General features: G+C 48.4%; 10 protein-coding genes across 10 annotated transcripts; 6 read left to right on the top strand and 4 right to left on the bottom strand.

The window, feature by feature from the left end:
- Window positions 1-82: 82 nt before the first annotated feature.
- POJ06DRAFT_250244 (transcription factor e(y)2-domain-containing protein) lies at window positions 83-1,115 on the top strand. Its single transcript, XM_056187265.1, has 3 exons — window positions 83-453; window positions 566-636; window positions 706-1,115. The coding sequence occupies exons 1-3, from the start codon at window positions 389-391 to the stop codon at window positions 849-851; spliced, it is 282 nt and encodes a 93-aa protein (XP_056044479.1). The 5' UTR covers window positions 83-388; the 3' UTR covers window positions 852-1,115.
- On the bottom strand, window positions 1,116-3,466 carry POJ06DRAFT_250241 (U3 small nucleolar RNA-associated protein 8). The gene is made up of 3 exons (XM_056187264.1): window positions 2,763-3,466; window positions 2,266-2,709; window positions 1,116-2,197 (listed from the first exon to the last, which is right to left on the bottom strand). The coding sequence occupies exons 1-3, from the start codon at window positions 3,408-3,410 to the stop codon at window positions 1,211-1,213; spliced, it is 2,079 nt and encodes a 692-aa protein (XP_056044478.1). The 5' UTR covers window positions 3,411-3,466; the 3' UTR covers window positions 1,116-1,210.
- A 979-nt stretch (window positions 3,467-4,445) lies between these two features.
- Window positions 4,446-6,299, top strand: POJ06DRAFT_250239 (P-loop containing nucleoside triphosphate hydrolase protein). The gene is made up of 7 exons (XM_056187263.1): window positions 4,446-4,695; window positions 4,777-4,936; window positions 5,015-5,121; window positions 5,178-5,386; window positions 5,442-5,525; window positions 5,574-5,648; window positions 5,709-6,299. Exons 2-7 carry the CDS (start codon window positions 4,884-4,886, stop codon window positions 5,805-5,807), a joined length of 627 nt encoding a protein of 208 aa, XP_056044477.1. The 5' UTR covers window positions 4,446-4,695; window positions 4,777-4,883; the 3' UTR covers window positions 5,808-6,299.
- A 97-nt stretch (window positions 6,300-6,396) lies between these two features.
- Window positions 6,397-9,825, top strand: POJ06DRAFT_86770 (P-loop containing nucleoside triphosphate hydrolase protein). Its single transcript, XM_056191675.1, has 5 exons — window positions 6,397-6,675; window positions 6,997-7,253; window positions 7,309-7,527; window positions 7,581-7,760; window positions 7,814-9,825. Exons 1-5 carry the CDS (start codon window positions 6,552-6,554, stop codon window positions 9,488-9,490), a joined length of 2,457 nt encoding a protein of 818 aa, XP_056044476.1. The 5' UTR covers window positions 6,397-6,551; the 3' UTR covers window positions 9,491-9,825.
- POJ06DRAFT_250228 (TLC domain-containing protein) lies at window positions 9,671-11,935 on the top strand. The gene is made up of 3 exons (XM_056187262.1): window positions 9,671-10,451; window positions 10,507-10,841; window positions 10,898-11,935. The coding sequence occupies exons 1-3, from the start codon at window positions 10,160-10,162 to the stop codon at window positions 11,609-11,611; spliced, it is 1,341 nt and encodes a 446-aa protein (XP_056044475.1). The 5' UTR covers window positions 9,671-10,159; the 3' UTR covers window positions 11,612-11,935.
- Window positions 11,936-12,089: 154 nt separating this feature from the next.
- On the top strand, window positions 12,090-14,400 carry POJ06DRAFT_250227 (uncharacterized protein). The gene is made up of 2 exons (XM_056187261.1): window positions 12,090-12,428; window positions 12,498-14,400. Exons 1-2 carry the CDS (start codon window positions 12,216-12,218, stop codon window positions 14,100-14,102), a joined length of 1,818 nt encoding a protein of 605 aa, XP_056044474.1. The 5' UTR covers window positions 12,090-12,215; the 3' UTR covers window positions 14,103-14,400.
- POJ06DRAFT_250224 (ChaC-like protein) lies at window positions 14,401-15,497 on the bottom strand. The gene is made up of 3 exons (XM_056187260.1): window positions 15,442-15,497; window positions 14,940-15,379; window positions 14,401-14,881 (listed from the first exon to the last, which is right to left on the bottom strand). Exons 2-3 carry the CDS (start codon window positions 15,277-15,279, stop codon window positions 14,499-14,501), a joined length of 723 nt encoding a protein of 240 aa, XP_056044473.1. The 5' UTR covers window positions 15,280-15,379; window positions 15,442-15,497; the 3' UTR covers window positions 14,401-14,498.
- Window positions 15,498-16,595: 1,098 nt separating this feature from the next.
- POJ06DRAFT_300416 (uncharacterized protein) lies at window positions 16,596-18,548 on the bottom strand. Its single transcript, XM_056190713.1, has 2 exons — window positions 18,471-18,548; window positions 16,596-18,414 (listed from the first exon to the last, which is right to left on the bottom strand). Exon 2 carries the CDS (start codon window positions 18,199-18,201, stop codon window positions 16,717-16,719), a length of 1,485 nt encoding a protein of 494 aa, XP_056044472.1. The 5' UTR covers window positions 18,202-18,414; window positions 18,471-18,548; the 3' UTR covers window positions 16,596-16,716.
- Window positions 18,523-18,900, top strand: POJ06DRAFT_237181 (uncharacterized protein; the record flags this gene model as incomplete). The annotated part of the gene is made up of 2 exons (XM_056185942.1): window positions 18,523-18,594; window positions 18,625-18,900. The coding sequence occupies 2 exons, from the start codon at window positions 18,523-18,525 to the stop codon at window positions 18,898-18,900; spliced, it is 348 nt and encodes a 115-aa protein (XP_056044471.1).
- Window positions 18,686-19,260, bottom strand: POJ06DRAFT_250215 (uncharacterized protein). The gene is made up of 4 exons (XM_056187259.1): window positions 19,088-19,260; window positions 18,919-19,037; window positions 18,816-18,898; window positions 18,686-18,785 (listed from the first exon to the last, which is right to left on the bottom strand). Exons 1-2 carry the CDS (start codon window positions 19,231-19,233, stop codon window positions 18,986-18,988), a joined length of 198 nt encoding a protein of 65 aa, XP_056044470.1. The 5' UTR covers window positions 19,234-19,260; the 3' UTR covers window positions 18,686-18,785; window positions 18,816-18,898; window positions 18,919-18,985.
- Between the last annotated feature and the right edge of the window lie 1,874 nt (window positions 19,261-21,134).

Raw genomic sequence — 21,134 nt, 5'->3', positions numbered from 1 at the left:
AAAGTTATGCTATGTCATGGCCAAACCATATCCAGTTATAGATGTGGTAGTCTTATTGGCCTAAGGTTTTACGCTATTCGAACTCAAACTTAAGGCCCTCCGGTATTTGCACAATTCGAGTAGATACCGACATCAAATTGTTTCATTCTAGACCTCTAGCAGATTACGACAGGGCAGTTATACCTCCTTGACGTTAGAAGTGCGACGCGACCATTGGCATCCACGGTGTGGCCTGAAGCCTGTCCATAAATCATCTTGTGGAGCGGAGAAGCTGTTGACATAGCTTGTTATCAGCGGAATAAATTGAACTGGGACAGAATCATAACGGCTGATCTTGATATCCTGCTGCCCAGGTATAACAGGAGTGTACAGAGCCAGATTCAACAGTATGGCGGATGCGCAGATAAGGGCGAAAGTAAACCAGAAGCTGATAGAGTCCGGCGAATACGAACGGTGAGTGTGCATCATGTACCTATGGGCAATATCCTTGCGCTCGCAATGGCAGGATGAGAATGAACTGGCAATATAACTTCAGCTGCATATATGACTGATTAACAAATTCTAGTTTGTCTCAATATTTACGACAGAAGCTAATCGAAACTGGCTGGTACGATCAAGTTACTGAGCTGGCATTTGGTATATCATTTTCCTCTGCAATCAAAATCTGCAAACATTTGGATCATCTGAATTGGCTAACAGCACTAGATTCATTGCGTACACAAGAGAACCCCAATTTTGACAGACTCATTGACTTTGTGGAACCCAAGGCGTTAGCTCTTGTCCCGGAATACGTCAAAGTCGAGCTCCTTAGCATGATTAAGCGGTTTTTGGAAGGGATAGTTGACAAATAAGACCACCTGGATGAAATAGTGACCTACTGGATACGTTTAAGTTTGCATGCATTTACGGAGTAACATGTTTATGTAGTGTGTAAATTCGCGCTGTGATTCAGCACCATAGTTGTGCGCGTAACAAGGAAATTAGGAGCCTTTAGTGGTTCGTACTAATTAGCTACTTCATGAATGCTATCACTTATGAAATAGCGGATTTAAGTCCTATTATGTATTGTATAGTTACGTTTTATAATTACTCCCCGGAGTGCGTAAGTGTAAATGAACGTCCATCATGTTACCAGTGTAATTGTCCAAGCTATAACCCATAAGATGCAGCAAACTTGTGTCCCAAACAGAACAAATATATAAGTACATATCTACGCTCTACTGCTCTTCATTAATCGGACGCTACTAACAACGCCATCAATTCCCGAACCGGAGTTCCGAACTTCAAGTCTCCGAGCCCAATCTAAGGCCGTTTCTACTATCTCTAGAACCTCCATGCGCCCCATCAGATCCTGGATTTCTCCATCAACGAGTGTAGACAGTGACGATATGACACCTTGCTGGAGAGATAGAATGCCACTCGCGTCTATGAAACACGGAATTATGTTCCAGATGTCGAAAGTGTTCAGATCCAGCGCTGGCTTGGCTATCAGCACCTTAAGAGATTCGAGAGCCTTTTCAAGAACTGTCGTTGGATAAGATGCGCTTAACGAGTCGACGATGGTATGGTAGGAGAAATCCTTCTCTATGCGTGCAACAATGAGATTGACTATCTCAATACCCACTGGGCCGACTTCGCTACTCAGCAACGTTGATACTAGGACTTCCACAAGCGCATCAACTGATACGCCATGAGTGTATCGTAGAGCCGTCATCAACAATTGAGAATCGGAGGACAGGACAGTAAGTAAGCTGGGATATTTCGCCGTAGGGAACAGCGGATGGCTGAGAATGTATTTAAGACTTTGAGTGCGAAAACCTGACAACTTTACCTTGTCGTTCTCAGTATCAAAGATCAAGTCAGCGATACTCGATATAAGGAGAGGATCCACCTGTCTTGCAGCAGCACTGTTGTAGTGAATTGCCTTGTCCTTATGGGACAATACAGTTTTAGCATGCCCATCAAAGTCGTCCGTTCTAATTTTTGACTTATTCTTGGACTTTTGGTTCCCGAATTCGACTTCCACCCAATCCGATTTACCGGTGAGAAAGGGTAAAATACGCCCATCAAAGCCTGAAACGTCTCCGGTGTTCTTAAGAGTCCGTAACTGCGCTATAATGCTTTCCAATAGATTCTGCGACGCAGCTAGGGCTGCCTGCGCCTCAGCCTTGTATTTTCTGGCCGAATAATGCTCCTTCTGAACAGCCGTTAGTATCAGAATGGTTGTCATAAGAAAGTTCCAGGTGATAAGGATTGCGGACTTACAAAGAAAATATTGGCCGAGACAGGTTTGTCCTTATCTTGTGTAATGCTTTTGACCTTGCCTGTTACGCACTCGAGCAGTTTACCAGAACCAACATTAAATGCAATAACTTGAATTTGGCCGTTCTTGGTAGTACCCACAGCCGCGCGCTTGCCCACGCGTCTTACGAAAGTAAAAATGTCAGGATCTGGTAGGTCGAGACTAGCTAGTATGGTCTTGTACTGCCAATTAATTAGGAGTACATGTGCACCAGTGCTGAGAAGAATGGTGGATTTTCCAGCTGGAACATAGCTCAAGACAGGAGGAGCCTTACTTCGCGAGGTCACGGAGGAGACGAATGGTGCAAGATCCAGAGTGGTACGGCTGAGCGTCGGAATAGTAATGACCTCAAGACTGGTGTCAAACAATCGAAACAAAATCCCTGACTCATGGAACTGAATATATCCCTGTTGCTAAATTTAGCCATCTAATAATAAAACTCAATAGTTCAAGTTCCTACGTCGTTTTCGTCGGAGTCCAATAAGTTCCATCTATCTTCCATTCGAGCCCCTGCAGAATTGATCTTGAATTTCCTCATGTCAAGGACATTGTTGGCTGGGCGCCCGGCAACCAACAGCGAGACTTCATTCTCAACAATGTCACTAAACTGCGAATATAGTATAGAATTACCGCTGTCATAGAAACTAGCACTCCACACCTCCTCAAATTGCTCCTTGTTATGGGCATCTCGACCAATCTTGAATGCCACGATCTTGCCGCTGTTAAAAACCACGACCACGATTCTATCTGGAAGCAGATTTAACGCTACAACTTCGTCGTCAAGTGCCGTCTCAATCACCCGTCCATTCTCTTCCAATCGTCGCAGATATATGTTTCTCTTTCGTTCACGGATCGCAACAAAGGCGGTAATACCTTCACCCTTCTGCGCAACGACGACCGCCGGACATAGTACTTCTGCCAGTGGTGAGATCGCCACAGATGCGATAAGTCGCGGAGTAGGACGAAGCGTTATCCGTGAAATGCCTGCTGCTGTTACGGCCAGGTCCAAGACTGAGGGTTTGGGAGAGGAGATATGAAAATACCGGACTGCTGTCGACGGCAACGTATAGATCGTGAATGGAGGCGCTATGCTTGACATTTTGCGCATTAGCTTGCAGCAGATGGTCAAAGTAAATATACAGATAAGCTGTGGCTACAGCTACGCGTACTTTGTCAGTAGGAAGTGTTCTATGGATGACCAGAAAAAAATTAATATTTCGAGTATAAGTTACCCGGTGTTAGTCCAGGCTTGGGACTTTGGCGTTGACCCCTGAGATGGAGTCCCACAGTTCGCAGCGTTATGAACTACTTGTAGGTTGCAACCATATCTCTGCCAATTTTTGCTCGCAGTGCAATTAGTCCACAACGAATCTAAGCATTTATAAACAAACGAATTGCCACACGATGTAGGGTTTTGTCTCACGTTGAAGTTGATGGTATATTGTAAGAGTGCTGTATTGACGCGGAGCAATTAATAATTTTTAAGTCGCTGCTCTTCTCACCAATTCGTCACAAACTGATAGTCTGATACTTTTTAGATTAGATCTACATCCGTGCGGTAAACAACCCCGCGAATGCCTTGTACCTATTGGCTATCAGGACGATCGGTCATGCAAACCACTTGACTAACGATGCTTCTGACGTCTAGGAACATTCTCGAAAGTAAGGCTCAGCGCGTTCCGACGGCCGCAGGGATGGGATATACACCTAGGTCTGTGTCCGCTTCACCATCCGTACGGTCGTCGGAACTCAATCGTAAAAATCTGAGGTATATGCGACTCCTTCTGATCGCTTTCTGGTTCCCCCGGGGGTGGTAGGGTTGTACATAAACTGTCAACTGGAATAGTTCATACTGGTAGCGATGAATGAAACGGGCAGGCAGTAATAGCTTATAAATATCTTACATGTTACAACAGCAGAGCTGTGGTATTCCAGTCACAATTTAGTCCAGTTACAAATTGAGATCCAAGTAGCAGATGATTCGCCTGTAATCTAGACGAGTCAAAAACGTGAATAAGTAAAAAATGATGATTGTAAGTCACGTCGTTGAGATTCAATCCTAGCGCCACACTGCGCCACGGCTAGCATTCGAGAAGTACTCATGCGATTAGCTTCATGCACAGCCATTTCTAGTCTTCGCGCCCTGTAAACAAACATCAACCAGGCGCGCCGCATATTCTGTCCTGGCAACACTTAAAACCATTGACTGATCACAATCACGAAGAACGCCTACTTCAACACAACACTGTTCGCTCCACTCGATCTGTGGCATCGCCGTCTGTGCCGTTAAGTAGGCTTGATTTCAACAGAAGGTTACAGGCCACTCCCGCATCCCCCTTGCTCTTGTGCAACGTCCCTCTATTCCTGCCAGGCCCGAATTTGGCCGTCGTCGAGTAAGCCATTGTTTTGCTAACCTCTTGACACTATTGTTCTGCAATTCATTTGGTATGATTGGTATCTAACAAGCTGTAACGACGACCTAGTGGTCTAAAGAGTAGGACGGGAATTTTTTTCGTTTGCGAAACAGCAAGCGTCATATTACCTATTCTCAACACGATTTGCAACATCGCACTACATCTGAATGTCTTCCACAGTACAGAACGGATCCGATGGCTTAGTTTCCCGGAAAAACGCGTACGTAAATTTATCAGACCTCGTGCGAGAAGACATATGACGCTCAAAGATTATTCGCTAACCTCACATCCTATACAGCGTTGTAATTAAAGTCGGAATGATCGGCGACGCGCAGATAGGGAAGACGTCTTTGATGGTGAAATACGTGGAAGGAAGTTTCGACGAGGATTACATACAGACACTGGGTAGGTTCCAAACTATTCGATACCTCATTTCATTTTCTAATCGGGTCATGATGCAGGCGTAAACTTTATGGAGAAAACGATCTCAATTCGGGATACGGAAATCACATTCTCAATTTGGGACTTAGGAGGGCAAAGAGAGTTCGTCAATATGCTACCATTGGTGTCAAATGATGCTGTTGCAATCTTGTTTATGTTTGATCTTACAAGAAAATCCACACTCAACTCAATAAAAGAATGGTACCGCCAGGCTCGGGGCTTCAACAAGGTGTGTATAGTAATTTATAGTCTCATGTTAAAGATCAGCTGCTAGATAGCCTCAGACTGCGATTCCGTTTTTAGTCGGCACAAAATATGATACATTTGCAATGTTCCCTAGAGAGGACCAGGAAGAAATAACAAAACAGGTATGCAAGTACGATCGTGAAGATGATACCGCTTCTAATGGACTATAGGCGCGGAGATTTGCGAAAGTCATGAAAGCTAGCTTAATATTTTGTTCAACGAGCCACTCTATCAACATCCAGAAGGTAGGCATTTTACTCTCGCACGCTATGCTTTCCCCACTAACGTGAAACTGATTGCAATAGATCTTTAAGATTGTCTTATCGAAGGCATTTGAATTAAAATGTGTCATTCCCGAGATCACGACCGTCGGTGATCCCATCCTCCTGTACCAGGACGTGTAAGCGACGAGAATGTGCTACGGATTGCACGACGTGAATTTCACGACACGTTATCAAGTCTAAGACGATACAACTGGGGTGCACATAAGCTCGTCCATAGGACGAGCGTGAACTTGGATGATAACAATTACCACGATTTGCGATTTGCTGTTAATTTCGGTAGTGTGACCATTCATTGTCACTTCCATTACTTTGATCATATACTGGTTCTTGTACATTGCTTTATATCCCAATTATAAGAATGTTTCTTCTAACTTGAATCGCATATCCTTACATTGCATGCCATCTGTCTGGTCAAAGTAGGCAGGATTTCGCATGCCGATGACCGGCTTATCGGCCCATCAACCCCATTTTTCTCGAAAATCTTAATGCTACGTGGCACCAGAAGAGCACAATCCAGATGTGCAGCCTTAAATGCTCGAATAGGTATCTTATAGTAAAAAGACAAAATAATCAATTAATAATCTAGACCAAATTGGAAGTATTCGCTTGACAATGTGGGGGGCGCCACTGCTGACGTATTACCCGGAGCAGTCGAGCAAGGTGGCCGGTTCTGTGAGCTTCTTCGGTTAAACCTAGTAAGATGGGCAATGTTTCCCGTCCACAACTTGACCTCGATATCCTCCTCCCAATCATCGACTACGCGCTTGGCATCGCATCCATCATTGGTATTAGCGAGGACTTTGTCGAGATTGTTTTGTGTCTATTTCATTGTTCGTTATTGTTGAAACAGGTTACATATTCATCATGTCTTCATCATCGAATCCGGAGAAGAAGCATCATCCTAATCTCGTGGACCCGTCCGGTGCTGATTTGTCCAAGGAGGACGCCACCGCGACCGCCATCTTGCGAAAGAAGAAAAAAGATAACGGTACTTTGATTTTGTTTATCTATTAGAACTCTCGTTTGTTGTTACTTTGATTGTGGGATTTCCTGATCGCGGATCGTCGGATGGGATCTCGAACTGCATTAGCGGGTGCCCAGAGGTGATTATCACCCACTGGTGAGCCTCTGCGGTCTGTCGACTCCGCGTCGTTCTAAACCATGTTTTCACTGTACTTATATTCTGACAATGAAACTGAAGAATATTTACGTTGGCTGGATGGCTGCGGGAATTATGTGTTTAGTTGTAACGTGGCGGCAGTCCTGTCTGCAGTTGTGGCGAATTGATTGCTAACCGTCAATCCTATAGCTTTGATCGTCGACGATGCTGTCAACGATGACAATTCAGTCATTACTCTCTCTCCTAACACGATGGATCTCTTGCAGTTTTTCCGCGGGGATGTCGTTATCGTCAAGGGCAAGAAGAGGAAGGATACTGCGCTGATTGTCCTGGCCGACGAAGAGGTTGAGGATGGTGTCGCTAGAATCAATCGTGTTGTCAGAAACAATCTTCGTGTCAGATTGGGTGATATTGTTACCGTCCATGCCTTCCCTGGCATCAAATATGTATGTGTAGTTGCCTTCGTCTGTATCGACCTAACTGACCAACTGTTACTGACAGGCCAAACGAATTTCGTGCTTGCCCATAGCCGACACTGTGGAGGGCCTAACTGGTTCTCTCTTCGATGTCTATCTTAAGCCGTATTTCCTGGAGGCCTACCGACCAGTCCGAAAAGGCGACTTGTTTACCGTGCGCGGTGGTATGAGGCAAGTGGAATTCAAGATCGTTGATATGGAACCTTCAGAGTACGGTATTGTTGCCCAGGAAACAGTTATTCACGTACGTCGATTGCTAAGCTCGGATTGGATGGTTAGATGCTGATAATATTATAGTGCGAAGGCGAACCGATCAATAGAGAAGATGAGGAGAACAACTTGAACGATGTTGGCTATGACGATATCGGTGGTTGCAGAAAGCAAATGGCCCAGATTCGTGAACTGGTGGAGCTTCCTCTTCGCCACCCTCAGCTTTTCAAGAGTATTGGTATCAAGCCACCACGAGGTATTCTCATGGTAAGATCGTACTTTGTCTATCTAGCGGGAGACTGTCATTTAACTTGCAATAGTATGGTCCTCCTGGTACTGGTAAGACCCTCATGGCCCGAGCTGTTGCAAATGAAACCGGGGCATTCTTCTTCCTCATCAATGGTCCGGAGATCATGTCCAAGATGGCCGGCGAGTCGGAGAGCAACTTGCGAAAAGCGTTTGACGAGGCTGAGAAAAATGCCCCATCGATCATATTCATTGATGAAATTGATTCAATTGCACCCAAGAGAGAGAAGACAAATGGCGAAGTTGAGCGGAGAGTTGTTTCCCAGCTTCTTACTCTCATGGATGGTATGAAGGCCAGGGCCAATGTTGTCGTCATTGCCGCTACGAACAGACCGAATGCTATTGATCCGGCGCTTCGTCGATTCGGTCGTTTCGACAGGGAGGTTGATATTGGTATTCCCGATCCCACCGGCCGTCTTGAGATCCTCCGCATCCACACGAAGAACATGAAATTGGCTGACGATGTTGACTTGGAGACGATCGCTGCCGAGACTCATGGTTACGTTGGCTCGGATCTAGCATCACTTTGCTCTGAGGCCGCCATGCAGCAGATTCGAGAGAAGATGGATTTGATCGACCTTGAAGAGGAGACTATCGACGCTGAGGTCCTTGACAGTTTGGGAGTCACGATGGATAATTTCCGATTCGCGCTTGGTACTTCCAATCCCTCTGCACTCAGAGAGACTGTTGTCCAGAGTGTCAACGTTACCTGGGACGACATTGGTGGATTGGACAAGGTCAAGCAAGAGCTCAAAGAAACTGTCGAGTATCCGGTTCTGCACCCAGAGTCATACGCCAAGTTTGGTCTTTCGCCGTCCAAGGGTGTTTTGTTCTATGGTCCGCCTGGTACTGGTAAGACTTTGCTGGCCAAGGCCGTTGCTACCGAGGTTTCGGCCAATTTCATTTCGGTCAAGGGACCTGAGTTGCTCTCTATGTGGTTCGGCGAGTCTGAGTCCAACATTCGAGATATTTTCGACAAGGCTCGAGCCGCCGCACCATGTGTCGTCTTCCTCGACGAGTTGGATTCTATTGCGAAGTCTCGTGGCGGGTCAATGGGTGATGCTGGTGGGGCGTCTGACCGTGTCGTGAATCAGCTTTTGACCGAGATGGATGGCATGGGGGCGAAGAAGAACGTGTTCGTGATCGGGGCGACCAACAGACCTGATCAGATTGACCCCGCGTTGCTCCGGCCTGGCCGTCTTGATCAGCTTATCTATGTTCCGTTGCCAAACGAGGAGTCGCGTCTCTCTATTCTTCAAGCGCAGCTCCGAAATACTCCGCTCGAGCCTGGCCTCAACTTGCGGGAGATTGCGCAGTCTACTCACGGCTTCTCTGGTGCCGACTTGTCGTATATTGTTCAGCGTGCGGCAAAGTTCGCCATCAAGGATAGCATCGAGGCGAGCGAGCAAGCAGAGAAGTCTGATGAGGATGTCGCGATGGAGGACCCTGTTCCCTATATTAACAAGGGCCACTTCGAGGAAGCCATGAAGACTGCTCGACGAAGTGTTAGCGATGCTGACTTGCGCCGCTACGAGGCGTATGCTAACACACTTCAGATGTCGAGAGGAAGCTTTGGCAATTTCCGATTCAGCTCTAACGACGCCGAGGCGGCTGCTGCGGGCACGACTGGCGTTTCCGAGGGGCAAGCGGCCTTTGGAGCGGATGAGGGCGATGACGATTTGTATAATTAAATGCGCACAATAGCAGCACAGCTTGATGGGCATTTACCAGATCGGGGCTGGTCATCGTGGAGATGAGAATGGTTTTGTGTTTGTTTATCTGTATTGTTATATTCATACAGTTGCCTGTTCGAGTTATTATATATATAGCAAATGTGATTATTGGTCAATATATTATAATCGTATTATAGTGGCTGGGAAATATATCAGATGTGGAAACACCGGCTCGGCACTGGAGTCCTACTTCGCACGTTGAGTCCATGGTTAATAAATCTTGACACGCTTGTGGGGCCTCTCTGCGCAAGCGTGGCGCGTGGTCGCAGTGTGTAGACCCACACGCCTCGTTAGTTTTTGCACGACTGTTGCAAAACAACGCTAAATCATCGAAATCTTCCTATTTTGCAACCGTCGTCCACGCCGCGAGTTCGCTAGAGACCTGCGTCTGCTTCTGTCGTATAAAATTATAAATAAGAGGTGCCCATAGTATTTGATAGTGCTGCGGACGAGCGCCAGACCGTCGATTCGGCAGTACACCGTGGCCACAGATTTCATCCGAAAACTCTCCGCGACAACGGCAGACGCTGTCCTGACAGACTAATTTAGCCGATTAGCTTATTAGTATACCATTGTTTCTTTGATTAGACGCAGCAGGTGGCCATACACAGCATACTCATATAATAAATGTCGACACTATCGTCAGACGCGACACCATCTGCAGTAGCGAGTGGAGCTACGCGCAACCGACGAACGTCCTCCGTGGGCCAATTCTCTCTTGGAGATAACGCATCGCCAAGCCTGAGCACGATGGTTCCAACCGACACGCAGATCCGGGGTAGCCAGCACCGGCAACGGGCACTCTCGAAATCCGACAAGCCGGGGGAAGCCACTTCGGCCACTGGTAGCGACAAGAAGATCGGATCGATCGAGCGCACGTGGATACTTTACCGCGAGATAGCGTACCGGAATACATGGGGTATGTATTACTGGAAATGACCGGTATGGCGCCGTGGGCTAACCAGGAATGACAGTTACGCCGCTCATTATGATGCTGGTGCCGCTAATTGCGTTTGCACTGTCGAAGGATCGCACGCCCAGCAATCCAGTGTACCCGTTTCTCTTCCCGTCGTACAAGATCATACCGGCAGAGGAAGGTGGGATGGTGATGTACGGCAAAGGCAAGAAGGATTTTTGCTTCGTTATGTACTACATGCTCGTTTTCAGCTTCCTGCGAGAGTTCTCGATGCAGCAGATCCTGGAGCCGCTGGCCAAGGCGTGCGGTCTGACTAAGCCAGGCAAGATCAAGCGGTTCATGGAGCAGACGTACAGCATCATGTACTATGGCACGATGTCGCCGTGGGGCCTTGTAAGTCGTTGTGGATGGCAATAGTTGACAGAAGCAGTCGGGCTAATAGGAACAAGTACATTATGCACCACATGCCGCTGTGGTACTTTGAGACGCGGCCTATGTATGAACACTATCCTCATCAGTCGCATGAGCTCGACTTTAAGCTGTACTATCTCCTGCAAGCAGCGTTTTGGGCCCAGCAGTCGGTAGTACTGTTTCTGCAACTGGAGAAGCCGCGCAAGGACTTCAAGGAGCTTGTGTTCCACCACATTGTGACGATTGCGCTTATTTTCTGCTCGTACCGGTTCCACTTCACGTGGATTGGAATTGCCGTTTACATCACGATGGATGTGAGCGACCTGGCTTTGGCGACGTCGAAGACTTTAAACTATCTCAATCACCCGATGACAGGACCATTTTTCCTGTTTTTCATGGGAGTGTGGATCTACTCGCGGCACTACCTGAATCTGCGGATTCTATGGTCGGTGGCGACGGAGTTCCAGGCTGTGGGTGACTTCACATTGAACTGGGAGATGCAGCAGTACAAATGCTGGATCTCGCAGTACATCACGTTTGCGTTGCTGTTTGCGTTGCAGGCTGTGAACGCGTACTGGCTGTTTTTGATTCTCCGGATTGCGTACCGACTGGTATTCTTGGAGATCCAGAAGGACGAGCGCAGCGACGAGGAGGACGAGGACGAGGAGGACGACGAGTCGAAAGCGGATCGAGACCTCCCGGCGATTGAGGTGAACGGCGGAACAGACGATGAAACGAAGAAGACGATTTAGGGACTGTGTTCAACGGAGGGCAACTTATATATAGACACGTACTTGCTACTATACCGTTGTCAGTAGTAGATTGTTACGTCAGGACAATAAATACGGGTTCGCGTGGGCGCCTTTGAGTTGACACACGCACTGTGAAGAAATGAGTTCCCATCCAGGGGGCCGGCAGATACGTGTGCGAGCGTGCCGAAAGTTTCGCGCGATTGCTTCTGCCATTAAGCTTGTTTGCAATACAGTAGTAATAATAAGCAATTCAGGCTTGCCAGCCTGTCTATCTCAAACATTTTGAGTCGCTAGGCGGGGACTAAATATAGCCAGCAATCGGCCGCTAGTTTGGTGACGTCACAACGTCTGTTACTTGTGACTCTGACCTGTGACCCGGTCCCGTCACTCGCGTGTCACCCGCCCGCGCGACCCCCGCCGCGGTGGTGCTATACTTAGTATAACCGCCAGCACCTTGCCCAGCATCATCAATTCTCGCCGATTAAGCTTGTGCCTGCGTCCGGTGTTTATCGCGTATTCTTCTTGTCCGCCCTCGCCCTCCAGACCTTAAGTCCCAGCACTCAGCTGCGTCCGTATACGTGCCCCGCCTCTCTATTTATCAGCCATGGGTCGCAGAAAGATCCTCATCAAGCCCCTCAAGGACGAGCGCAACCGCTCCGTTACCTTTCTCAAGCGGAAGGCTGGCCTTTTCAAAAAGGCTCATGAGCTTTCAGTCCTCTGCTCTGTCGACATTGCCGTCATCATCTTCGGTCACAACAAGAAGCTCTACGAGTTCACGTCATGCGACACCAGGCAGCTCATCGAGCGATACAATTACGTGCGTTGTCGCAATGTGTTGCTGGCATCTGGCTTGCTGCCTCCTAGACAGGTGTGCTAACAATGGTAGACCACGCCTCATGAAAGCAAAGGCCCCGCAGATTTTCAGAAGGGATCTGAGATGACCGATGATGACAACGAAAACGAAATCTTCTCTGAAAACGCGACGCCAGAACCTCCCGAGTCCAACCGATTGCCCTCTGTCGCGATCAACAGATCAAACACCCCGAATCCTCGCCAGCAGGCTCCACATATTAATGTTTCTCCACCACGCACTAAATCGCAGGCGCATTCGCGGTCTCATTCCCATACGTCCATTGCAGCGCAGACTCATACCGGTAACACCAGCAAGGTTGTCCCGGCCGTATGTGTATCAATGCCGCAGATAATACCAGGAACGACCCAGATGCAATCGTCGCTGTCCGACAGCGCAGGAATGGCGGCCGCCACGCTGGCTTCCTTCCCGGGGCACGCTTATTATTCCTTCGCGCCCCGTCCTCAGCCGCAGCAGGGCCAATCAGTACAATCCCAGAATGCACAGCTAGCACAGCAACAGGCCTACAACTTTCAGTTGGGTTTCCAGTTCCAGAATGGCCAGCAGTTTGTCGAGGCACGGCCCAACACTGTTCCACCCCAGATGCCACAGTTTGAGTATCAAGTCTCCGCGCCGCCTCGACCCGGCGATAATATGCGGTTGCAATATCGCTCGAAATCTTCTACATCCGTACCAGAGAATGCAAGTGTACCGACCGTAATAGCTAAGCAGGAGCAATCGCCGCAGCAGCCATCAGAGCAGCCCAATTTGACCATGGAGCCAAGGCTATCTAGCTCGCCACGGGCTCAGAGCGTCGATGTGGGCTCAGTAGCGCGCAATAGCAGCGGGAACACGGGAACCTCCAGTACGGCGTATCAGCTTTCATCGGTCAGTCCACCAAATTACATGGATGGAAGCAGCGGTGCGCCGCCGTCGGCGGCGAGTGGCTCAACCATGCGTCCGAAGCTGAAGCTTCGAATTCCGCCAGACGAGACTACTCCTGCTCCGAACTCAAACGTGCAAAAGGCACATAACGCGGGTGCGCCGTCAACTGATGCGTCAACTGCTGTCTCATCCTCTCCGCCGTCGCAGGACAACAACTCCGCGCCATCACTCTCAGCTGTCAAAGATGTGTCGTCACCGGTTGTCTTACTACCGCCGCCGTCGCCGTCTGCGTATCTAAATTCGAATAGTCTTGGGGGGCCTGGAAATCCATTTGCTAGGCCCACGTCGCTCAGTAGTGCGGGTGCGTCCGCTCCATCGCATAGTTTCCCGCCTACAACTGGTGCTGCGAATGCCAACGTTAGTAGCGCGACTAGCATGCCGAATGCACGAGATCAAACGCCAATATCGGCCCTACCGTCGCGGTATGTGTCTGATTTACTACCGTCGCCGTCGACGTTGTACACTCCAGCGGATTGGGGTTTACAGTTTAGCGCTAAGAATGGAATGCTGGCTCAGGACTTATTACCGAGTCCACTCCAATTTCACACCCCAGTTGTCTCGTCAGCTGCGCAGTCGTTTAATCGCGATCGAAGCGGTCTCGGTGAGCGCGATACGGATGCATCCGGTCCGAAGAGACGCGGATGGAGCGACGAAGACGATGGTGAAGGTCCAGAAGAAAAGCGACTAAAGACCTAGAATTGTTCAACTGTTTATTAGTTTTTGGCTTACCAATCGCGTCATATCGTTTGACATTTGTTCTGTTTGGGGTGTAATGGGACATGAAGTGAAGATTTGTTTTGGATATGTGAGCAGTTGACGCTCGGTTACAAGACTTGATATCTTCGGCCCGTCTTTGTCTTTCGGCATGTTTCTTCAAAATTTCTATGGCGTTTCGTGATTTGTTAACCGGTTTGATCAAAATAGGATTGTTTTTCGAGGAACTGTAACATAGTAGACACGATGAGTATTTAATGCAGTGTAGTACAAGAGAAGATTCTATCACCTATCATGCACGCCATGGTCAATCCTGACTGCTATGTTAATACTGGCATGTCTAAGTATCACTGCCATTGCCATTTCCTGACTAAGTCTTTATACCTCGTCGTCGACGGCTTCCAGCGCCTTCACACGCCTGACCAGATCCGACACATGGTAGTCATCTTCTTCGCCATCGCGACCATGCAATTCCTCGAGAGCTTCGCCCAGTTTATACAAATACTCTCTGTTGTAGCCCGACGGACCTTTTGATTTGAGGATGAGCCTGGCGAGACCTTCGAGATCAGCCTCGACACCAGCAAAAGCAGGGTTGTCTGGGGTGCCGATATAAACGATTGTTGGGATGGTCATTAAAGGGAAAGCTGCGGACTTGGAGGGGAAGAACGGGGCCAGGTGAACTGTGTAGCCATTTTGCTCTCTTAGATCCAATACGCTAGAGACATGTCGCACTTTTTCAGGAATGATCTTATACGCGACGCCTGTTGCAAACTTTTTGTTAGTGTTATGCATTGTCCATCGAAGAGAGATACTACTGACCCCACGTGCGACTATCGGGCCGTTCAAACGCGGCGTGGGGATCATCAAGCGTCTCCCAGAATTCGCGACGGATGAGGGTCACGACCCTACCAGGAGCCGTCGGTGTGCCGCGGTGGTCGTGCGACTTTTGCCAGAACCGGCGGACGTACCCGCATAAGTATCCTGGCACTGCCATCTCGACATCTGGCGGCGGCTTGAAGATGAGAGAGCCGTAGCCAAATATCCAGAAGTTGTTGTGCGAGATCTCGGCCACAGGTTCCGTAAGCGAGCGTACGGATTCATTCGGAAGCAGCCGTGGGGTGGACGATGGTGACGGTGTGGAGAGACCAGGGGAGTCCATTTATCTTGTTGTTGCCTTCTACTTGTCTTCAGTCTTGTGATGTAAAGGCTAGGAGTCAGCTATATGATATGTTTAACTCCTCGCCTGGTGTTTTTCTTGACTAAGCTAAAATTTAATTACTCCGCCAATATTACACTCACGCGCACTTAAAGAAGAACTTACAGTTGTCATCTGGCCTCGTAACGTGCAGTGCTTGTGGCAGTGTAGTCCAACGAGCTGTTCAATTTATTCGGGCTGCTCCAAGTCAACACAGCGTCGGACGAAGCAGTAGCGACAGTTACCCGGCTGTTCGTTTGGTCTGAAGGGCGTCGATGGATGAAGCATATTGCTGGCTCTGCTACGGGAAGGCACCCAGTGTTGTTTCTTGGAGGGCATCAAAACGACGAAACTGAAAGAACGGAATCGCTGTTCACGTACGTGTGTAAGGTTGAGTAAATGGCGCAGGCAGCGAGCTTCCTGGAAGGCTCTGTTGTTACATACTCGTCGGCGCTCTTTTAACCGCCCGCCAACATATACTAAACATGGGAATATTCCTGGTCCAAACTTGAGCGCGGTATTGGCAATGCACTATCATTGCCGATCGATGGATAAAGCACGTCATGCGCAATCGAATATCCCGCTAGATACGACGAAGTGTTGCCATCGCCGAGCACAAACACACGGAATAGCGCCTTAATCGAATGAGCGGCAGCTTCGCGGGCACCCTATTGGTTCTAGACCACTCGTACATATGTCGTCTATTACGGTCGACCGCCCAAGCACTCATTCGTCCCCGCAAAACACGTGCAGATCGTTACCGGACGACCTGCATGCACACATAACCCATTCGGGAGAGAAGCCAAAATATCGGCCGATTCCAGTCTCGCACGGGGATTACTCCGGTCTCCTTGTCGCGCGAAACCGATCCTGCGCGTTCATGGTCTTCTTTCCAAAATCGTATGCGCGACCAAGTGTAAACTTCCACGTATACCGAAACGATCCCGACCCAATTGAGGACAATTGGCCGGGCGCCTGCTGCGACATCTGAATCGACAACGACAACCCGCATAGAAAAACATGCGACCAAATCCATCGCTTTCACACACTGTTGGTTTAGCAGCCGTTTCAATCTTACCAAGAACGACACCGTAGGCTTCGATATGAGTATCCGCCGCTCGTCATCAGCAGAATCACATATACGGTCGTCACATTGGAAGTGAAAGCCGCATCTTGTAAGGGTACATCAACAGTGTGACTAAATAATGTAACATGCGACCGTACTTGGACTATTACAACCGATAGTCTACAACGCATGATTGGTGACGATATAATGAAGCGGCACTGAATAAATTTAGACTACCAATGTCGGTGCATGTTCCACAGAATTATGATTAGTCTAAATAATTGACAGTACAAGCATGAACAAACGCCATCTCTGTACATTTGACCACTGTTATTCTATCGTCGAACCCAAATAATGGGACCCTCAACCGCCCGTTCAATATCATCGTCGAAGCCATCATGCCATCGTCCGACAACAGCCTTACTCCCAGGTAGCATGACAGCGCGGTGGATCCATCGCTGCTCCTCAAAGAAATCCGGGTCTACTTCAAACTCCAATTGACGCATGTTAAACACCGCCCACCCTCTCACGCCCATGATTGGCTCCTCGATTGGTGAGATTTCAACAATTGACCGTCGGCGCTCTGTTATTCCGGTAAGCTGGTGCGATGTCCCAGTTGCCATCAAGGAAATAGGCCCGCATATGTCATCAGGCACGTCGAGATGCCAATCGACAATGTCGCCAATAATCGATCGTCTTGTCTCGGAACTCAGCGGAGCAGACCTAAAAAGTTCAAAATCCCAATAGTTAAAGAACGCGTAGGCTCCGAGGAATATCTTATTGTCGTCAGAAACTGGTTCACCATCTGTCTCTGTCTCCCAAGCCGACTCGTCGTCATCTCTTTCGACCGACACAATCGAACCACCATCAACATGCGAAGTTTCATCGCCTCCTGAAATCGTGACATCCGGTGTCATAATTGTACTAGCATTGTCATCCTTTATATCCAACAAAGCTAGTCCGTTGCCTTCGACGAAAACTGTCCTCGTCTGGTTATGATTTAACTGCCCATGGCTTTTTCGAGGTCGATGGATGTACCGTAATGTCTCCACTACATCCATGCCTTTGTGGAATTCACCAAGACCACTCTGAACATTCATCATTTGCCAAAACGTCACAAGCGCAGCAATAACGTGCAGCTGAGGCTCGCCAGTGACAGGGTCGAATAGCGGGTGACGTGGTGAGTCGTATACTATGCGATAGACCGGATCCAGGGGTCTAGGAGCAATTCCTGGAAATCCCAGGGCAGGAATGAGGACGGATTTAATAAGATTGAACATAGACAAGTGCTCTTCACTGGGTGATAATGACAGTGGCGTTCGGAACAAGAACTCTTCAACGGCAGTGGAAGTCCTAAGCCAATGATAATTACGAATGTTGTGGTCTGCAAGCATGGATACTGCATATTCCATATCGTCGAGCACGAAGTCCTTGTGTCGCAAGAATTTCATCCGGCCTTGGTACTGTCTCCGATAGTCGTACTTAGCCTCGAATTCCTTCAGCCGCAATAGATCTGTCACCAAGATTTGTCGCCCGCTGTCAGAATCAACTTCAAAAAACACAGCTAGATCAAATACCATATGAAATCTGGTCCGCCAAAAGTATCTATTGGAACTGAGTTTCTGATAGATGTCTCGTGAGGTTGCTAACAGACTACACAGCGCGCGGTCTGGCAAGTGATTTGCAATTGTTTGTAGAATCTCGGTTGGCACTTCCTCCATGAAGCTACTACGAGTTCCATGCGCGCTGTGATCTGAAGCTACGGCCGGAATAGCCATCAGTTGCACTGAACCGTCTGTCTTCCACTCGGAACGCAACATCCAGCGCACTCAGATCTGCCAAGTATTGAGTTGAACTCGAACCCTGCCGATTCACCGGTGGGAGAACGACCTGACGATGTATGACTGTGTTGTCCAGGGCAGACCTGACCTGGTCTCTCAAAACCCGAGCGGCGCTCTCAGATGGAAAAGAACGCTGTGACTCGTTTGCTTTGCAGGACCGAACGAGTAAGGACGGCCAAAATGGAAGTCCGCCTATAGCACGAGAAGGTTAGGGTTATCCAATTTACCCGTCAGGAATGCACACTTACTTGTATTAGACGGCCGACCAGACATACAAAGTTAGCAAGAAATACAACAAAAATGTCTGGTGGTTACGCCCTGCCATGGGTCACAAGCAACAACGGCCAGCTCCAAGAAGCTGGCCTCTCATATGTATGTATATATTCATATACATATACATAGACAAATAACAGGAACATAATGGTGATAGAGAAAATTCTAACGCCGTTCCTTATCCCCCGTGCCCACAGTCGAGTACGCGTCCCGGAACTAGTAGTGACCAAGTGGCTTGGATCTCGCCATCCTTGGACTCACCTTGTTCGAGGCGAATCAGCATATCGAATTAAAGAGGAGTCTGTCAGGACTCCTCTTATCCCCCGTGCCCATACTTTATCCCCCGTACCCACAGTCGAGTACGCATCGCCCGAACTGGCGAGCGAATCAGCGTACTCGGATTAAGTCAACGACTCTCCAACGAGTACGGGAGAGGACAAACTGCTAGAACCGGCAGTGTACCAAGTGGCATGCCTCTGGCCACTCAGACTCACCCCGGGTTCCATGCTGTCCTCTTGCCCACACTTGAGAACACTGTCTGTCTACATTAATGTTAGCCAAATGACCAGGTTGTAGGAATTCTGAAGTATACTCGCTCGTGATCGAAGAGGATCTCAGCCAGTTACAGGCTCCCCTCTTGGCTCTCCGCAGACTGTGTCGCTTGCCAGGCGACTTAGTATGTTCCCCGTAAGACGATGACGAGGAAGGGGGGCAGCAGCAGCGGGGAAAGACGGCCATATTTACAACCAAGCGAGAAGCACAGAACCTGCGACCACGACCATCCGATCTGTGCGACTCCAGAGTCTTGGCAAGCGCCGTCAGCACTCGAATTAATTAATTAATTTGTTGTCTACGGCGCGAATCCACGTCCGAGCGCGATCGTATTACACTGAATTGGAGTACAGAGACGTCTTGCAGCCGGCAGTGTCGGATTCCTGACGCAATGACGCGAACAACCACTCACTATCAAGAGGATTTGAAAAGCGCTGTCTCCAGGATTCCATATCAGCTGGGCCACTGTGGACGGTTACTGTTTCGCGAATTGTGGATGAGAGAGGGACGCGTTGTTGACGCGTCACGGAAACGCGCGCAACAAGCATCCGATCTGTGTAACGCCAGAGTCTTGGCAAGACAGTCATCGCGTCGAATGTGAAATATTAATTAATTGCATGAATGGCCGAGCCGACGTGAACTAAATAATTAAACAACATCACGAGGAACTGGCAGCCCCGATAAATTAATTACTGGTCGACAGCGATCAAACACTGACGGTTCCGCCCATTGCCGGTCTCAGAGAACTGCGCAACTGGCAGGCCATGCTGGTCTATACACTCCACACCGAAGTCCTCTTCTGTATTATTACAGGAAGAACACGACGCGTGTTTGCGGCGCGTTCGAGCGTGTTAGATTTGCATCCTGTTCCGGACTCACAGCTTGAGCCGCACTCGCGATTCGAATAAACAAATCACTCAATTCTCAGCGCGCGTAAATGAGACAACAAGACTGAACGTGACAATAATGCTACCAAGCTGAGCAGCACAAATCAGACAGACTAAACAAATCACCCTCCTGCCGTCTCAAACGCAAAAAAATGACAAGCAATTCGCCCGTTTTCCGCTTTGGCGGAGTAGCGCAGATCGGATAAAGCTAGACAAAGAGTTCACATGCACATTTTGCCAATATAGCGCAGTCTGAGAATGCGTAGCAGAAATCGGACAGATGAACTAAACGATCGCTTACTAAAAATACGGATGTCCGGTCGCTGCGGAAGGCATCAACTCCGGGATTACCCGGCTTGATGCGGCAGCTTTGGACCGGAGTCTTGAGTTGGATCCTGTTAGCCTTTGGCAACGAAACGCGGTTAGATTAGTTATTCAATGACGCATTGTGCGGTTTAATTTTCGTCAGACAAGACATGCCGACAATGCGAATTTACGTATTTTTTAATGTGTACGAGTCTGAATCTAGTTAACTAGATCACTTTTTCGTAATATAACTTTGACCTGAGATACAGAAGTAAAAACTGCTTATCAACCTACTCCTGGGACGACTATGGGATGGATCGGCAGAAAGTGATGCAGCGACGCGTGCGACGTATAGAATTTACGTCGGGGATCGGCACGAATAATATCCATGCCAATTTTTCCTTATTCATATCCTGTATCCGTATCCAAAGTAAAATATCTATATCGTATCCGTATCCAAAGTAAGATATCTATATCGTATCCGTCCGTATCCAGATATATTGGCTTTATCCGTATCCTATCCGTAGTATCCACGGATATGACGCACCTGACCTTGAAGGGGCTTTTGCTCAGTCGCTTTTGGTTTGAGCCCGCGCCCATGGAAAGAGGATGATCCTACGATAATTATTGACTATATTGACCACTCAATTAGGCTTCAAACCTCTATCTATCCACACTCAATAAGGGACAGAAACCCTAACCTAGCAGTGCAATAACAGCTGCTACTATCATAATCAGATTCATGTTTTGATTCAAGCTTCCCTCCCGCTCACAACTACGAGCTCGCCAAACTCTGTATTCATTGGACATCCAGTTCCCTATACAACTGAATATTCGCAAATCGCAACTCACTTAAACTCTCCCAATATTATTAGTTTGCACATTTTGTATTTG

Source organism: Lipomyces tetrasporus (genome assembly GCF_029532465.1).
Source record: "Lipomyces tetrasporus strain NRRL Y-64009 chromosome Unknown POJ06scaffold_4, whole genome shotgun sequence".
Lineage (NCBI taxonomy): Eukaryota > Fungi > Ascomycota > Lipomycetes > Lipomycetales > Lipomycetaceae > Lipomyces > Lipomyces tetrasporus.
The sequence above is the reverse complement of the archived record's forward strand: the minus strand, read 5'-3'. Positions and strand labels throughout refer to the sequence as shown.

Excerpts from the sequence above, each read along its gene's own strand:
- POJ06DRAFT_250224 (XM_056187260.1), bottom strand. The coding sequence starts at position 15,279 with ATGGACTCCCCTGGTCTCTCCACACCGTCACCATCGTCCACCCCACGG. Across the intron at positions 14,882-14,939 it reads GCCCGATAGTCGCACGTGGG|GCGTCGCGTATAAGATCATT; the intron begins GTCAGTAGTATC and ends AGTTTGCAACAG.
- POJ06DRAFT_300416 (XM_056190713.1), bottom strand. The coding sequence starts at position 18,201 with ATGTTGCGTTCCGAGTGGAAGACAGACGGTTCAGTGCAACTGATGGCT.
- POJ06DRAFT_250244 (XM_056187265.1), top strand. The coding sequence starts at position 389 with ATGGCGGATGCGCAGATAAGGGCGAAAGTAAACCAGAAGCTGATAGAG. Across the intron at positions 454-565 it reads GAGTCCGGCGAATACGAACG|TTTGTCTCAATATTTACGAC; the intron begins GTGAGTGTGCAT and ends AACAAATTCTAG. Across the intron at positions 637-705 it reads AGTTACTGAGCTGGCATTTG|ATTCATTGCGTACACAAGAG; the intron begins GTATATCATTTT and ends TAACAGCACTAG.
- POJ06DRAFT_250239 (XM_056187263.1), top strand. The coding sequence starts at position 4,884 with ATGTCTTCCACAGTACAGAACGGATCCGATGGCTTAGTTTCCCGGAAA. Across the intron at positions 4,937-5,014 it reads TTAGTTTCCCGGAAAAACGC|CGTTGTAATTAAAGTCGGAA; the intron begins GTACGTAAATTT and ends CATCCTATACAG. Across the intron at positions 5,122-5,177 it reads GGATTACATACAGACACTGG|GCGTAAACTTTATGGAGAAA; the intron begins GTAGGTTCCAAA and ends GTCATGATGCAG.
- POJ06DRAFT_250227 (XM_056187261.1), top strand. The coding sequence starts at position 12,216 with ATGGGTCGCAGAAAGATCCTCATCAAGCCCCTCAAGGACGAGCGCAAC. Across the intron at positions 12,429-12,497 it reads TCATCGAGCGATACAATTAC|ACCACGCCTCATGAAAGCAA; the intron begins GTGCGTTGTCGC and ends TAACAATGGTAG.
- POJ06DRAFT_250215 (XM_056187259.1), bottom strand. The coding sequence starts at position 19,233 with ATGGCCGTCTTTCCCCGCTGCTGCTGCCCCCCTTCCTCGTCATCGTCT. Across the intron at positions 19,038-19,087 it reads TCCTCTTCGATCACGAGCGA|ACAGACAGTGTTCTCAAGTG; the intron begins GTATACTTCAGA and ends ACATTAATGTAG.
- POJ06DRAFT_86770 (XM_056191675.1), top strand. The coding sequence starts at position 6,552 with ATGTCTTCATCATCGAATCCGGAGAAGAAGCATCATCCTAATCTCGTG. Across the intron at positions 6,676-6,996 it reads AAAGAAGAAAAAAGATAACG|CTTTGATCGTCGACGATGCT; the intron begins GTACTTTGATTT and ends TCAATCCTATAG. Across the intron at positions 7,761-7,813 it reads CACCACGAGGTATTCTCATG|TATGGTCCTCCTGGTACTGG; the intron begins GTAAGATCGTAC and ends AACTTGCAATAG.
- POJ06DRAFT_250241 (XM_056187264.1), bottom strand. The coding sequence starts at position 3,410 with ATGCGCAAAATGTCAAGCATAGCGCCTCCATTCACGATCTATACGTTG. Across the intron at positions 2,710-2,762 it reads TGGACTCCGACGAAAACGAC|GGATATATTCAGTTCCATGA; the intron begins GTAGGAACTTGA and ends ATTTAGCAACAG. Across the intron at positions 2,198-2,265 it reads TCTCGGCCAATATTTTCTTT|AAGGAGCATTATTCGGCCAG; the intron begins GTAAGTCCGCAA and ends ACGGCTGTTCAG.
- POJ06DRAFT_250228 (XM_056187262.1), top strand. The coding sequence starts at position 10,160 with ATGTCGACACTATCGTCAGACGCGACACCATCTGCAGTAGCGAGTGGA. Across the intron at positions 10,452-10,506 it reads AGCGTACCGGAATACATGGG|TTACGCCGCTCATTATGATG; the intron begins GTATGTATTACT and ends CAGGAATGACAG. Across the intron at positions 10,842-10,897 it reads CGATGTCGCCGTGGGGCCTT|TACATTATGCACCACATGCC; the intron begins GTAAGTCGTTGT and ends AATAGGAACAAG.